At 31.7% G+C, this 13,704-nt stretch overlaps 1 protein-coding gene across 1 annotated transcript in view; it reads right to left on the bottom strand.

Annotated features, from left to right (window-relative positions):
- Positions 1–12,099, bottom strand: part of nf2a (NF2, moesin-ezrin-radixin like (MERLIN) tumor suppressor a) — a 56,470-nt gene extending 44,371 nt beyond the window's left edge. The window contains exons 1-4 of the mRNA XM_073839853.1: positions 11,970–12,099; positions 11,244–11,627; positions 3,122–3,247; positions 1,755–1,877 (exon numbers count right to left, since the gene is read on the bottom strand). Of these exons, the coding sequence (XP_073695954.1) occupies positions 1,755–1,877; positions 3,122–3,247; positions 11,244–11,357 (363 nt within the window). The 5' untranslated portion in view covers positions 11,358–11,627; positions 11,970–12,099. The remainder of the gene's footprint in view (positions 1–1,754; positions 1,878–3,121; positions 3,248–11,243; positions 11,628–11,969) is intronic.
- Between the last annotated feature and the right edge of the window lie 1,605 nt (positions 12,100–13,704).

Below are 13,704 nucleotides of genomic sequence, written 5' to 3'. Positions count from 1 at the left end.
CGCATCGCAGAGATGGGACAAGACGAGCAGTTGAGGTTAAAAGTGCCATAGAATGCATTGATACAATATTTTAAATTGTTCTCTGATATCTACATAGAAAGTATATGGCATAGGAAAGGGCAACAATTCTCCAGATATGGTTTTACAGGTCCATTTACAACCCTAGGATTTGTCCCTAAAATGAAATGGTCTGTTATTACCTTATTTGGAAGGTTCATGAATAATAATGATGAGCTCTGCTCTGATTGGCTGTTGGCTGGAACATAACATTTATTCCCCTGATCTGCCATTTTTGCTATTGTCCTCGCTTTGTTTTGTTTTTTCACAATAGCCTAGCTGCAGAACTTCTGACGATTCGGCGTTACTATTAATGATAGCGACTATAATGTCATAGAGTTATGGGGTCTTTTGCAAACACCAGATTTATATAAGGAGGAGGAAACGATGGTGTCTGAGACTTGCGGTATGTCATATCCATGTACAGAACTGTTATTATTCAACTATGCCAAGGTAAATACAGTTTTCCATTCTATGGCACCTTTAAAAAGTATATAAATTGTCAATTTGTTAAGAAAATAAGCGATCGTTTTGCTGAATAAGACCCTTCTTCCTTGACTGGGATCGTTTAGAGCCCTTTGAAGCTGCGTTTAAAATGCATTTTGGAAGCCATTATATGGAGAGAAATCCTAAAATGTTCCCTCAAAAAAACAATTTCTTTATGGCTTAAGAAAGAAAGACATGAACATCTTGGATGACAAAAGGGTGAGTACATTATCTGTAAATTTTGGTTCTGATTCTGAAAGTAAACTTCCTTTAAGTCATTTACATTGTCTGTCTACAACACTATTGCCTGATTTTGCTCTATTTCGTCAAAGAAAAATTTCAGACAAAGTCACAGCTGAGCCGCTGCACATCTTCAAGCAAACACAGCTGTAAAAATGAACATGCATTTTTAAACGAATCTAGTGAGTAAATTATTCAATTACACATTCATGAAGACAGTCACTTGCTTATCTTATATTTTCAGGTTTCTTTGATGAATAGAAAGTTCAGAAGAACAGCATTTATCTGAAATAGAAGTCTTTTGTAACAGTATAAATGTCTTTATCATGACTTTTGATCAATTTAAAGCATCTTTGATAAATGCCACTAAATATCAATAGCACTGGACTGTGCTGAGAAATTTATCACCATACAATTAACAATAACTTTAACTGAAGTCATCATTATTAAATACTAAAATCACACTGCACGCTGTGGGAGTGACTTAAGTAATTTAAAGCCTTGCTTTATTAAGGCACATATGAATGCAGCAAAAGCATTTGAATCTGCACCAAAAAAAAAAAAAGACTTAGATCATTTGATGCCCCTTCTACATTAAGGTGCATTACAAAATCCCTGATGAAGCCTGATTTCCATCTGAACTGATAGACACACACAATGATGCATAACAAAGAAAGCCACGATAACATGACACCTATCTTGAAATTCTGAAAAGTCACCAAGTTAAACCCCAGAACATAAACAGCATGATTTCAGTTATGAAAAACCACTCTGTGGTATTTGATTAGGTAGTAATGTTAATTCAAGGAAATTTGCTAAAGCTGTGAACACATGCGAGTTTGAGTCACCTCTTTTTCCATCATTTCCTGTCCTCCCTCTATCCTCCTATCAATAAAAGTGACAAGACGCCAAAAAATTTCCAATTAATTTGAGCTGTAGTCCGGCTGAACCCACCTGAGCCAATGACTCACCTGCAGGAAGAAGAGGTGCTGTGTTATATCTTGCACCAGCTCTTCTTCAACATTCTCTGGATAAAACTTGGCCAGGAAATGAAACACTATGGGCTCTTCTTTGGGCATATCATGATCCAAAACCTATTACAAAGATAAGTCATGATAAATGTTGTGCTGTGCCTTGTACACTTCATATACACTGACAATAAATTACTTAAAAATCTAACAAGACATAACCATGTTTTTGGACATAATAAAAACAATAATACCATGTCCTTTTGTATGTTGTATTATAGTATTCTATAGTAAAATGTAAAAGTAAAATGAAAAGAACCTAAGGCACATAGGTACATAAAGGTACATAAATAGATTAAAGCCTTCGGTATCATAATATTACCATAATAATACTACAGAGTACTTGTTTTGTGAGGGTGATGGTTTGGTTTTATTTACACTATCATTCAAATTTTTGGGCTCAAAAAGATAATTAGTAATGTTTTTACTTTTATTTTGAAAGGTACACTACCAGTCAAATGTTTGTGAACAGTAGGATTTTTTATGTTTTTAAAGAAGTCTCTTTTGCTTACCAAGCCTGTATTTTTTTCCAAAGTACAGCAAAAACAGTTGTGAACTATTTTTACTATTCAAAAAAACTGTTTTATATTTGAATATATTTTAAAATGTAATTTAATTGTGTGAAGCTAAAATTTTAGCATCACATGATGCTTCAGAAATCATTCTAATATTCTGATTTGCAGCTCAAAAACCTTTTTATTATGTTGAAAACAGATAAGTAGGTTTTTTTTTCAGGTTTTTTTGATGAACAAAGTTTTTATCTGAAGCATTTATTTGAAATAGAAATCTTTTGTAACATCATAAATGTCTTAATCATCACTTTTGATCAATTTAAAGCATCCTTGCATAAATAAAAGTATGAATTTATATAATTTCTTAGCATATTAGAATGATTTCTGAAGGATCATGTGACACTGAAGACTTGAATAATGATGTTAAAAATTTAGTTTAAAATCACAGAAATAATTTATTCAATTAGAAAGCAGTTATTTTAAATAGTAAAAATATTTCACAATATTTTTGCTTTTGCTGTATGTTGGATCAAATAAATGCAGGTTTGGTAAGCAGAAGAAACTTCTTTAAAAAATCTTACTGCTTAAAAACTTTTGACTGGTGGTGTATATCACTGTGTGGTACAAATTAAAAAGATCTGTCAAAAATATTTTTAAAAGCCTAATTGAGTAAATTAGAATATCATGATATCTTGATCTATTACAAACGATAAAGAAATAATGTTTCCAAATCATTTCCTCAAGCATTTATCAGACAATATTTTGAAAGTGCAATAAAGTTTAAAATGATCATTTTACCTTCTTGTCCATTTTCAGCCATGCCACAGTGTCTTTGACATCAAACCGCAGACCAAAAAACCAGGTCTCCCTGAGTCCCAGTGTCCGGCACACAAGTTCAAACAGATCCTTTCCTTTCCACTTCAGCTGCCCAAACAAGATTATAAAAAAGGTTAGTAACATGAAGCTCTAAAAAATGCATTCTGAATTTTAAGCAATTTTTAAGATACATTCCTGTCTGTGTCAAAGTTTCTTTTGAAAACAACAAGTTGAGGCCAGGACATATAGACAGACATGGACTGAACACAATAAATCCCCAATTTTAATTTCAAGAAGCCTTTAAAGGAAACAACCTAAAAACTCTCTAAGGATTGCGACAGACTAATCGAATTCAGACTGACCACAAATCTGAACAGCACCAGTATAATGAACAGCGACATTCCCTGAATAACCTCATTTCCACAGACCATGCGGACACAAGGCTGAGAAATGAATCTGAGCGTCATTACAAAGTCACTGCTGTCAGCAAGCGCATTCACTACAGACATATCAGTTCATCTTTTATCAGGAGGACTGCTCTCAGGAGGCCAGGGAAAAAAAATTACCATATTCAATTGGCAAAGAACTGCGGACGCATATCAGTTGCTTATTTCTCATTAAAATGACTTTAATTGTCTTGTGTATACTGTGTACTTGAACAGAATCAATAAAGCAGCAACACAACATTCATTATTACTACCAAAAGCACATCCATAAGGCTGCATCTGTATTGTTGATTTTATTGGTTAGAGAAGAATTGGACAGCAATCAGAGTCAAATTATTTCCCAACGGCACTGGGTAGATTACTTACAAATTGTATTTAGATTACAAATTACATAAAGAAATCTGTAGTTAGATTACACATTTTAAGTAATGACTACTTTTTATTACTTTTAGATTACTTTTGACCTAACTCTATATTATTTTCAACTTTTAACAAAGTTTAAAATGTAATTTATTTGTGTAATGGCAAATCTAAATTTTCAGTCTTTACTCTTCAGTGTCATGTTCCTTCAGAAATCATTCTAATGTGCTTTGGTCCTATTTTTACCAAAGTTGGAAATGGTTTCATTTTTTTTTTTTTTTTTTTTTGGAAACGTATATTTTTTCAAACATTTACTTGAAATACAAATGTACGTTTTATTGTAAATTACATCATGGTTACTTGATCAATTTACTACATCCTTGCCGAATCAAAGAAAAAAAAATCTTACTGAAAGGTAATGTACACTGCTAGTCAAAAGTTTTTGAACAGTAAAATTTACGTTTTTTTAAAGAAGTCTCTTTTGCTCACCAAGCTTGTATTTATTTGATCCAAAGTACAGCAAAAAACTGTATTTTTTTTTTTTTTACTTTTTAAAATAACTGATTTGTATTTTAATATATTTTAAAATGTAATTTATTCCTGTGATTTCAAAGCTGCAAATACTTACAAATTGTATTCAGATTACAAGTTACACCAAGAAAACTGTAGTTAGTAATGAACTCTATTAGATCACACAGTTTAGGTAATGTATTCTGACTACTTTTCATTACTTTAAGATTACTTTTGACCCAACTCAATATTATTCTCAACTTTTAATAGTTTAAAATGTAATTTCTTCATGTAATGGCAAAGCGAAATTTCCAGTTTTCACTCTTTGGTGTCACATGTTCCTTCAGAAATCATTCTAATGTGCTTCAGTGCTCAAGAAACATTTCTTAATATTATCAATGTTGAAAAAAGTTGTATTTTTTTTCTGGCAAATAAAAAGTTGAATACAGTATTTATTTAAAATAGAAATTTATGTTTTAATGTAAATTACTTTATGGTCACTATCAATTTAATGCATCCTTGCCGAATTAAAGAAAAAAGAAATCTTACTGAGATTAATTTTTTGAAAGGTAATGTACACTACAAGTCAAAAGTTTTTGAACAGTAAAATTTGTAATGTTTTTTAAAGATGTCTCTTCTGCTCACTAAGCCTGCATTTATTTGATCCAAAGTACAGCAAAAACAATCTAAAATAACAGTTTTTTCTATTTTAATATATTTTAAAACGTAATTTATTCCTGTGATTTCAAAGCTGCAAATACTTCAAATTGTATTCAGATTACAAATTACATAAAGAAATCTGTAGTTAGTAATGAACTCTATTAGATTACACAGTTTAGGTCATGTATTCTGACTACTTTTCATTACTTTTAGATTTCTTTTGACCTAACTCAATATTATTTTCAACAATAAGTGCATTAATGTTTTTCAAACTAGGGTTTGTGAATGACCTGCACAAAAAAAAAAAAAAAAAAAAAAAAAGTATTAACTTAAAATCTCAGGGGGACTTCAAGTAAATAATTTAAGTCAAAATGACACAATATGAATAATATGTAATCATGTAATCCATAAAGTAACTAATCTGAATATAGTCATTTTAAATCTTAAAATACTTATTTTGGCACTGGTTCCAGTGAGTCCATTTAATAACATCAAAATCCAGAATTCACAACCTGCAGGAGTATATTAGCAGAATATCAATTAGAAAACTCATCTTGTTCGAATAATTCTCTTGTGTAGGCATCTGTGCTCAATTAGCCTTGTCATTAGTAGGTTTCAAGTATACGAGGCATCATCTGGACCCAGCTGAGCTAGATGCTACTGTCTTGTAAACAATATACTTGCCACATACATCACCTTGAATGAATAAAGTTTATGACACAGAGGAGAGAACCTTGCTGTAACAAATACAGACAACTTCCAGAGAGTATTGCAAACATCATCAACACCGCAAACTGTATTAGCATAACTGGGACAGGTGCTTTTCAAGGTGCAGTTTCATCTTGCCTAATGTTTATGTATGAGAACATATGACAATATGCTGCCATCCAGAGTCCAACCAATTAAATATGCTGATGCTTCCCCTCTAGGAAGCTGACGGCGGCCTTCAAGGACGACCGCCAGCCGGTGCAAACATTCACAGAGAAATGAGGTGTGTCTGTGTTGAAAAGTCTTCACTCACTGTCCTAAATATTCAGCGGAGAAGTTATGTGGCTTTTTAGAAAGAAAAAAAATTAAGTACTGAAAACTTGACAGCATAACAAGAAACGAAGAAAGTACAAAAGCACTAACCTCAAAGTCAAATTCCTGTCTTTATCCACTATTGAACCCCAGGCTATTACTCCAAATCAGATTATATTGACTGAGCTACACCAAGACTGTCTTTCTTGTTACACAGCACAAGATTAGATGAGGTCAATACTACGTCCAATACCTTTAGCACACAGAGACGGCTTAAACTAAATTTTAACCTATAGCACAAATAAATATTTGAAGTGTTTTTAATATTGAATAGAAAATACACACTGTACTATAAATAAGTTCCACATGATGTTAAACTGAAGCCCAAGAAAATATGAAACATTTTTTCAACTGACCATAAATGGAATCTGTTCATTGTAAAGACCATCTTCTGAGATCCATTTCACTTTAACAGCATGCTAAGAAAACATTTAGGAGCTAAAACAAATAAAACCGACTTTATGGATTTTCCCTCTAGTTTCAGGATCTTGCCGATGTTATTCATAACTGTTCGGGGACCATTTTGTGTCATTGTGAAATAATATTTATCACTCTATACGCAAGGCTTCTGGAAATAACATAAATTGTGGTTTAGCAAGCCCTGTAGATGACTTCAGTGATGGGCTATTATCAGCTATCAATGGTAGGCAATAAAATCTCAATGACTGTGCAGGGAGACAAATGGGTTTTGTTTTATAAATCCATGCTGCCACCAAGTGGTGGTGTTCAGGAAATACGAAGACGCACCAAAATATAATCTCAGTGATGCTGAAATCAAATGCAATGCTCTAATGGTCCAGATGCAACAGGATTTCTGGATTAAATATTACTGCATAAACTCTACATCTCTTACATTCATGCTGTCCATTACCACAAAAAAAAAAAAAAAAAAAAAAATACTGACCTCTGAATTTAAAAGCCCATAACAATGCATTTTTAATGTAAATCTATGGGACAACAGTGTCTGTAAAAAAATCCAATATTTATTTAAATTATATATATTTATATTTAAATGAATATGTAAATGCAGTACATACAGTGGCTTCTACATAACACAGATCTTTTTTAAGAAGCAAATTGAAATTACACTTGCATGAGTTAGTTAAGGTCAAAAGTTGACATGCAAAATGTCAATTCTTTTACCAAAGTAAGAGGGATCATTAAAAATGCATGTTATTTTTTTTATTTAGCACTGACCTGAATAAGATATTTTACATAAGAGGTTTATATATAGTCTACAAGAGAAAATAGTTACATTTACAAAAATGACCTCATTTAAAAGTTTACATACACTTGATTCTTAATACTGTGTTGTTACTGGAATGATCCACAGCTGTTTTATTGTTTGTTTGTTTTTGCTTATTTAATGATAGTAGTTCATGAGTCCCTTGTTTGTCCTAAACAGTTGAACTGCACACGGTTCTTCAGAAAAAAATTCTTCAGGTCCTACAAATTCTTTAGTTTTTCAGCATTTTAACCTTGTCCAGCAAGGACTGTATGATTTTTAAATCCATCTTTTCACACTGAGGACAACTGAGAGACTCATATGCAACTATTACAGAAGGTTCAAACGCTCACTGATGCTCCAGAAGGAAAAACAATGCAGTAAGAGTCAGGGGTGAAAACTTTTGAACAGAATGAAGATGTGTACATTTTTCTTTCTTTTTTTTTTTTCATTTAGTACTGCCCTTCAGAAGCTACAGAAGATACTTGCATGTTTTCCAGAAGACAAATTAAGTTAAATTTTCCCTGATCCTAAAGTGGTGTTTTTCCTTCTGGAGCATTTGAACCTTCTGTAATAGTTGTATATGAGTGCCTCAGTTGTCCTCAGTGTGAAAAGATGGATCTCAAAATCATACAGTCATTGTTGGAAAGTGTTCAAATAAACAAAAATTCTGAAAAAAAATAATAATAATAATTTAGGGGACCTGAATTCTTTTCTCTTGTGGTCTTTTGTGAAAATTCTTCAGGTCAGTACTACATAAAAAAACATGCATTTTGTATGATCCCTTTTATTTTAGTAAAATGTATGGAATATTTATGGTATTCGACAATATGTCAAGAGCTTGAACCTCGAACATTACTTTAATGTTTATTTGAGGTCAAGATCAATATTACAAGAAAAACTCCTAAAAAGGCCAACCAGAACAGCTACATCTTGCTCCCTCAATTCTAACATACATTTTTGTATCCAAAACCACTTTGTAGTACACGAAACACCTTATCGGTATATTATATAACAACAGAACTATGATACCTCAGAACCTCATTACCACCGTAGGAAATACTGTTAATGAGTGTGAAAGATCAAAACAGAGTGAGAGACGGGCAAACAGACAGGCAGGCACAGAGCAGTACACAGGGTCTTGTGGAGTGGGACCAACGTGCCTCATGGGACATTAACTCATGGTCCCCGTCTGTCACGCTGTTCTCTTACCACCATCTGTTTTTCCTTAATTCAAAAACACTCCCTGTGATGGTTCGTCTGTAAAAATAGGGCATCTTCCTGCAAGAAACTCGGTGGATGTTGTGTGCAAATGAAGTGCAACTCCACAGAGGAGTCCTCTGTATGCCTGCAGAACCCCACCGGATTCACCGTTTGTACAAAACACCTTTATACATGGGAGTGATGATTATTGCCATACAGGATGCTGCCTGCTTTGTAGATTTGGATGTTTGTTTTAGTTTCCCGCCTCTCCCCGCAAGCAGTCATGAGTGTTTTTGAAAACTTTTTGGGATTATTTTTAAGGAAAAATTATTTTCTTCAGCATTCTTAACACAAAAGGAGATGTTAGGCAGAATGTCCAAGCTTCTGTTTTCCAGACAAAAGAACCAAATTTAGTTTGGCGACTTAATATTAAAGAATAGTTCGCTCAAAAATAAAAAATTGTCATTAATTACTCACCCTCATGTCGTTCTAAAGCCGTAAGACCTTTGTTCATCTTCGGAACACAAATTAACATATCTTTCATGAAATCTGAGAGCTTTCTGACCCTGCATAGACAGCAATGCGACTGCAATGTTTTACAACCCATAAAGCTAGTAAGGACATTGTTGAAATAGTCCATGTGACATCTGTGGTTCAACTGTAATGTTATGCAGCTACAAGAATACTTTTTATGTGTAATGAAAACAAAAGATTTTATTTAACAATTTCTTCTCTTCCATGTCAGTGCCAGCCATACGTTCAGTAGAATACAGATGCATGTATGTGATTTTGCTGAGATATAGATCCCGGATGCGCCGTACCTTGTTTCAATCAGCGGAAGACACAAGCATACATGCATCGTGAACACGCGTGAACTGACAAGGAAGCAGAAACATTTTCCAGATTTGCATTTGTGTTAAGAGCCAATTGCATTATAAGTCAATGACATAAAACTTGACATTACATTACATAACATGACATTTATTAGGTTGATGCTTTTATCTATTGAGACTTACACTGTGCATTTAAACACATTTTTTTAATCTATACTCTTACTGTCATATATGAGCCATAAAATCCTGATGTATATATATACACTACCAGTCGAAACTTTTTGGACAGTAAGATTTTCAGTGTTTTTTTAAATAAGTCTCTTCTGCTCACCAAGCCTGCATTTGATCCAAAGTAGAGCAAAAACAGTGCAATTTTAAAATGTGTTTACTATTTTAAATAACAGTTTTCTAATTGAATATATTTTAAAATGTGATTTCAAATCTTAATTTTTAGCATCATTACTCCAGTCACATGATCCATCAGAAATTATTCTAATATTCTGATTCGCTGATTAAAAAAAACACATTTATTATTACTAATAATATTATGCTGAAAACCGCTTAATTGAATTTGTCAGGTTTCTTTGATAAACAGAAAGAACATTATTTATCTGAAATAGAAATCTTTTGACATTATAAATGTCTTTATCATAACTTTTGATCAATTTAAAGCATCCATGCTAAATAAAAGTAATTATTGTCTTAATTTTTTTTTTTTTTTTTTTTTCAAAAAAATAAATAATTTAATTAATTATACGGACTCCAAGCTTTTGAATGGTATGGTGTATAATGTTACAAAAGCTTTTCATTTGAGATAACTGCTGATCTTTGGATCTTTCTATTCATCAAAGAATCCTGAAAAATGTACTCAACTGTTTTAAATATTGATATTATTAATAATAATAATAATAATAATAATAATAATAATAATAAAAATAATAAATGTTTCTTGAACAGCAAATCAGCATATTAGAATTATTACTGAAGGATCATGCAACACTGAAGACTGGAGTGGTGATGCTGAAAATGTAGCTTTGATCCCAATAAATTACATTTTAAAATAAACTGAAATAGAAAGCAGTTATTTTAAATAGTAAAACTATTTCCTAATATTACTGCTTTTTGGATCAAATAAATGCAGGCTTGGTGAGCAGAAGAGACTTCTTTGAAAAAAAAATCTTACTGTCCAAAAGATATTTCTGACTATTATTCATGTCAAGCTTTAACTTACTGAAAATAAGACTTTTTTTCATTGAAATAATGCTTTGTCAGAACACTTAGAATATTGTGCACAAGTGATACGGACCAATAGAAATCATCATCCACTTTCACTGCATACAAGCTGTAGCTTGTACTCATTTTGTGTTTAACGGGTAAAAATTAATACTGGATTGGAATGACATGAGGGGAATAAACGATGACACCAATTCCATTTTTTGGAAGAGCTATTCCTTAAGGCCACTGAACTGCCGCTGTTCAAGCATTAAAGCAGCTCGAGGAGACAGGGATGTCTTGACGCGGCTCCCCTGGAGAAACAGGTCAGGCTGAGTGACTTGCTCAAGGGCACAACAACAGTGAGCAGGGACATTAAAATGTCGACAGCCTGGTGCCTTTCCCAAGTTAAGCTTACATGCCCCCCCGGTTACTGATGAGAAGCATTGATCACTGCCAGAACAGGTTTGGTTGTAGGCTAGGTTTAATACTGGATATGTATGCATTCAGTGACATCATTCTGTCATAACTCAAGAGAGCTTCACCACATAAAAAACAAAGCTTTTGCTACTCACCTCACAACTGAACTCCAAGTCCGCATCCATTGTAACAACTGTGGCGCTGAAGGTTTTAGCTTGTTTCCTCCGAAGAGAGTTGAGCCCCATTTTTGACGCAAGGACACTTGCCATAATAGCTGCTGATGGGAAACCTTCCTCCTCTTTAGAAACAACATAAACCTGTCGACTAACTATCTATCTGAAGCATAGCTTATTATGAAACACAATAGAGCTCAACTCTGAAAAGTTAAAAGCTACAATTTAGCATTACTGGCAAATGTAACAGAATTAAAGTGCATTTCTAAAGGCAGGACGTTTTCAAACCACCCGGTTTGGGTTAACCGGGTAACTAGTAGTCGAAGACATACTATCTCTTTTACTTCCTCTAGAGCTCCATTAGGCCTGTAAGAAGATAAAGGAAAAAGACAAGAGCACATAGTTATTAGCTAGTAACTGAGCACAATAACAATAAACAAAAGAAGCTGCATTTAAACTACTATAAGCGTAATTACATATTATGCGACAGACATCTGATAACAAACATTAGCCTGTTAACTTACATAACACTTAAGTATAAATTCGTGTAACAAAATACGAACTTTTACACGACTTCACAACATTTTAGGTCCTCATTTATGCTTGTTTAGCTAATCTACGGTTGGTTTCATACCTCATTGTTTTTTGTTGTGAGTGTTTTTGTTGACGGAATTGGCCTGACAGCTTGTAAACTGGTTGCTAACTCACCTGTCGAGCTGTTAAAAACAGCTGAATTCCCGCAGTGTGTGTGATTCACGCCCGTTTAAACACCTGACACACAAACACTGCTGTTGGTTTGACTCTTTCAGGCCAACAAAAACTGAAGCTGAAACTTCGCGTGCGCGTGCACGAGGAGGCGGGAGGACATGCGCAGTAGCGCGCGTTATTCAGATAAAAGCCTGTTTTGTTTTGTTTTGTTTTGTTTTGTTTGGAATCAGGGATAATACTTTGAACAGTAACACATAAATAAATAAATAAATAAATAAATAAATAAATAAATAAATAAATAAATAAATAAATAAATAGATACATAAATAACATGTTCTAAATGTAAAAAAACAGCACTTTGTTTTACGTTTTTTAATAACATAAAACGATTATTACTTTTGAAACTGTTTACAAATTATAAATTTATTACTTTTAATTGTTGTTTACAATATTATAATTAGTATTAATTACAAATTAAGAATGTAAATGCAATTAATCTATATAAATAAATAAATGAATATTTCCGTAATATAAAGCTAAGACGCAGCGAACTTTAAAGTATTGAACATGCTGTAAAATGTTAATAAAATAGCACTTGCACATTTGTTTTATGTTTTTATAACATAAAACGATGATTACTGAAATTAATCTATAGAAATTAATAAATAGATAAATAAAACATGCTCTAAATGTTACAAAACAGCACTTGTACATTTGTTTTGTTTTTTAATAACATAAAACGATTATTACTTTTTAAACTGTTTACAAATTATGAATCCTTTACTTTTAATTATTTACAATAAAAAAATTAATTACAAATCAAGAATGTAAATGCAATTAATCTATATAAATAAATCAATATTTCCGTAATATAAAGCTAAGACGCAGCAAACTTTAAAATACTGAACATGCTGTAAAATGTTAATAAAATAGCACTTGTACAATTGTTTTATGTTTTTATAACATACAACGATGATTACGGAAATTAATATAAATAAATGAATAGAATAAATAAATAAATAAAATATTTCCGTAATGTAAAGTTAAGATGCATTATTTTTTTAAGGACTGAACATGCTGTAAAATGTAATAAATAAATAAATAAATAAATAAATAAAAACAGCACTTGTACATTTGTTTTGTTTTAATAAATATTAAAAAAATATTTTTAAACCTGTTTACAAATTATGCATTTATTGCTTTTATTTGTTGTTTACAATAATATAATTATTATTAATTACAAATTAAGAATGTATATGTAAATGCAAATCATTAATCAATATTAATAGAGATAAATAAATGAATGAAAACAGCACTTGTACATTTTTTTTAATAACATAAACGATTATTACTTTTAAAACTGTTTATAAAGTATGCATGTATTACTTTCAATTGCTCTTCATAATAATATAATTATTATTAATTACAAATTAAGAATGTAAATGCAATTAATCAATATTAATAGAGATAAATAAATTAATGAAAACAGCACTTGTACATTTTTGTTTTTTTTAATAACATAAACGATTATTACTTTTAAAACTGTTTATAAAGTATGCATGTATTACTTTCAATTGCTCTTCATAATAATATAATTATTATTAATTACACATTAATCTATATTAATAGATTAATATAGATTAGATTTAGATTCGATTTATAAGTTGTGATCTATATATTCTTTATAGTAAATATGTGTACATTCGGATCATTTCACTCAAAGTTCAGCCCTTTG

Source organism: Garra rufa, chromosome 5 (genome assembly GCF_049309525.1).
Source record: "Garra rufa chromosome 5, GarRuf1.0, whole genome shotgun sequence".
NCBI classification, from domain to species: Eukaryota; Metazoa; Chordata; class Actinopteri; order Cypriniformes; family Cyprinidae; genus Garra; species Garra rufa.
The sequence above is the reverse complement of the archived record's forward strand: the minus strand, read 5'-3'. Positions and strand labels throughout refer to the sequence as shown.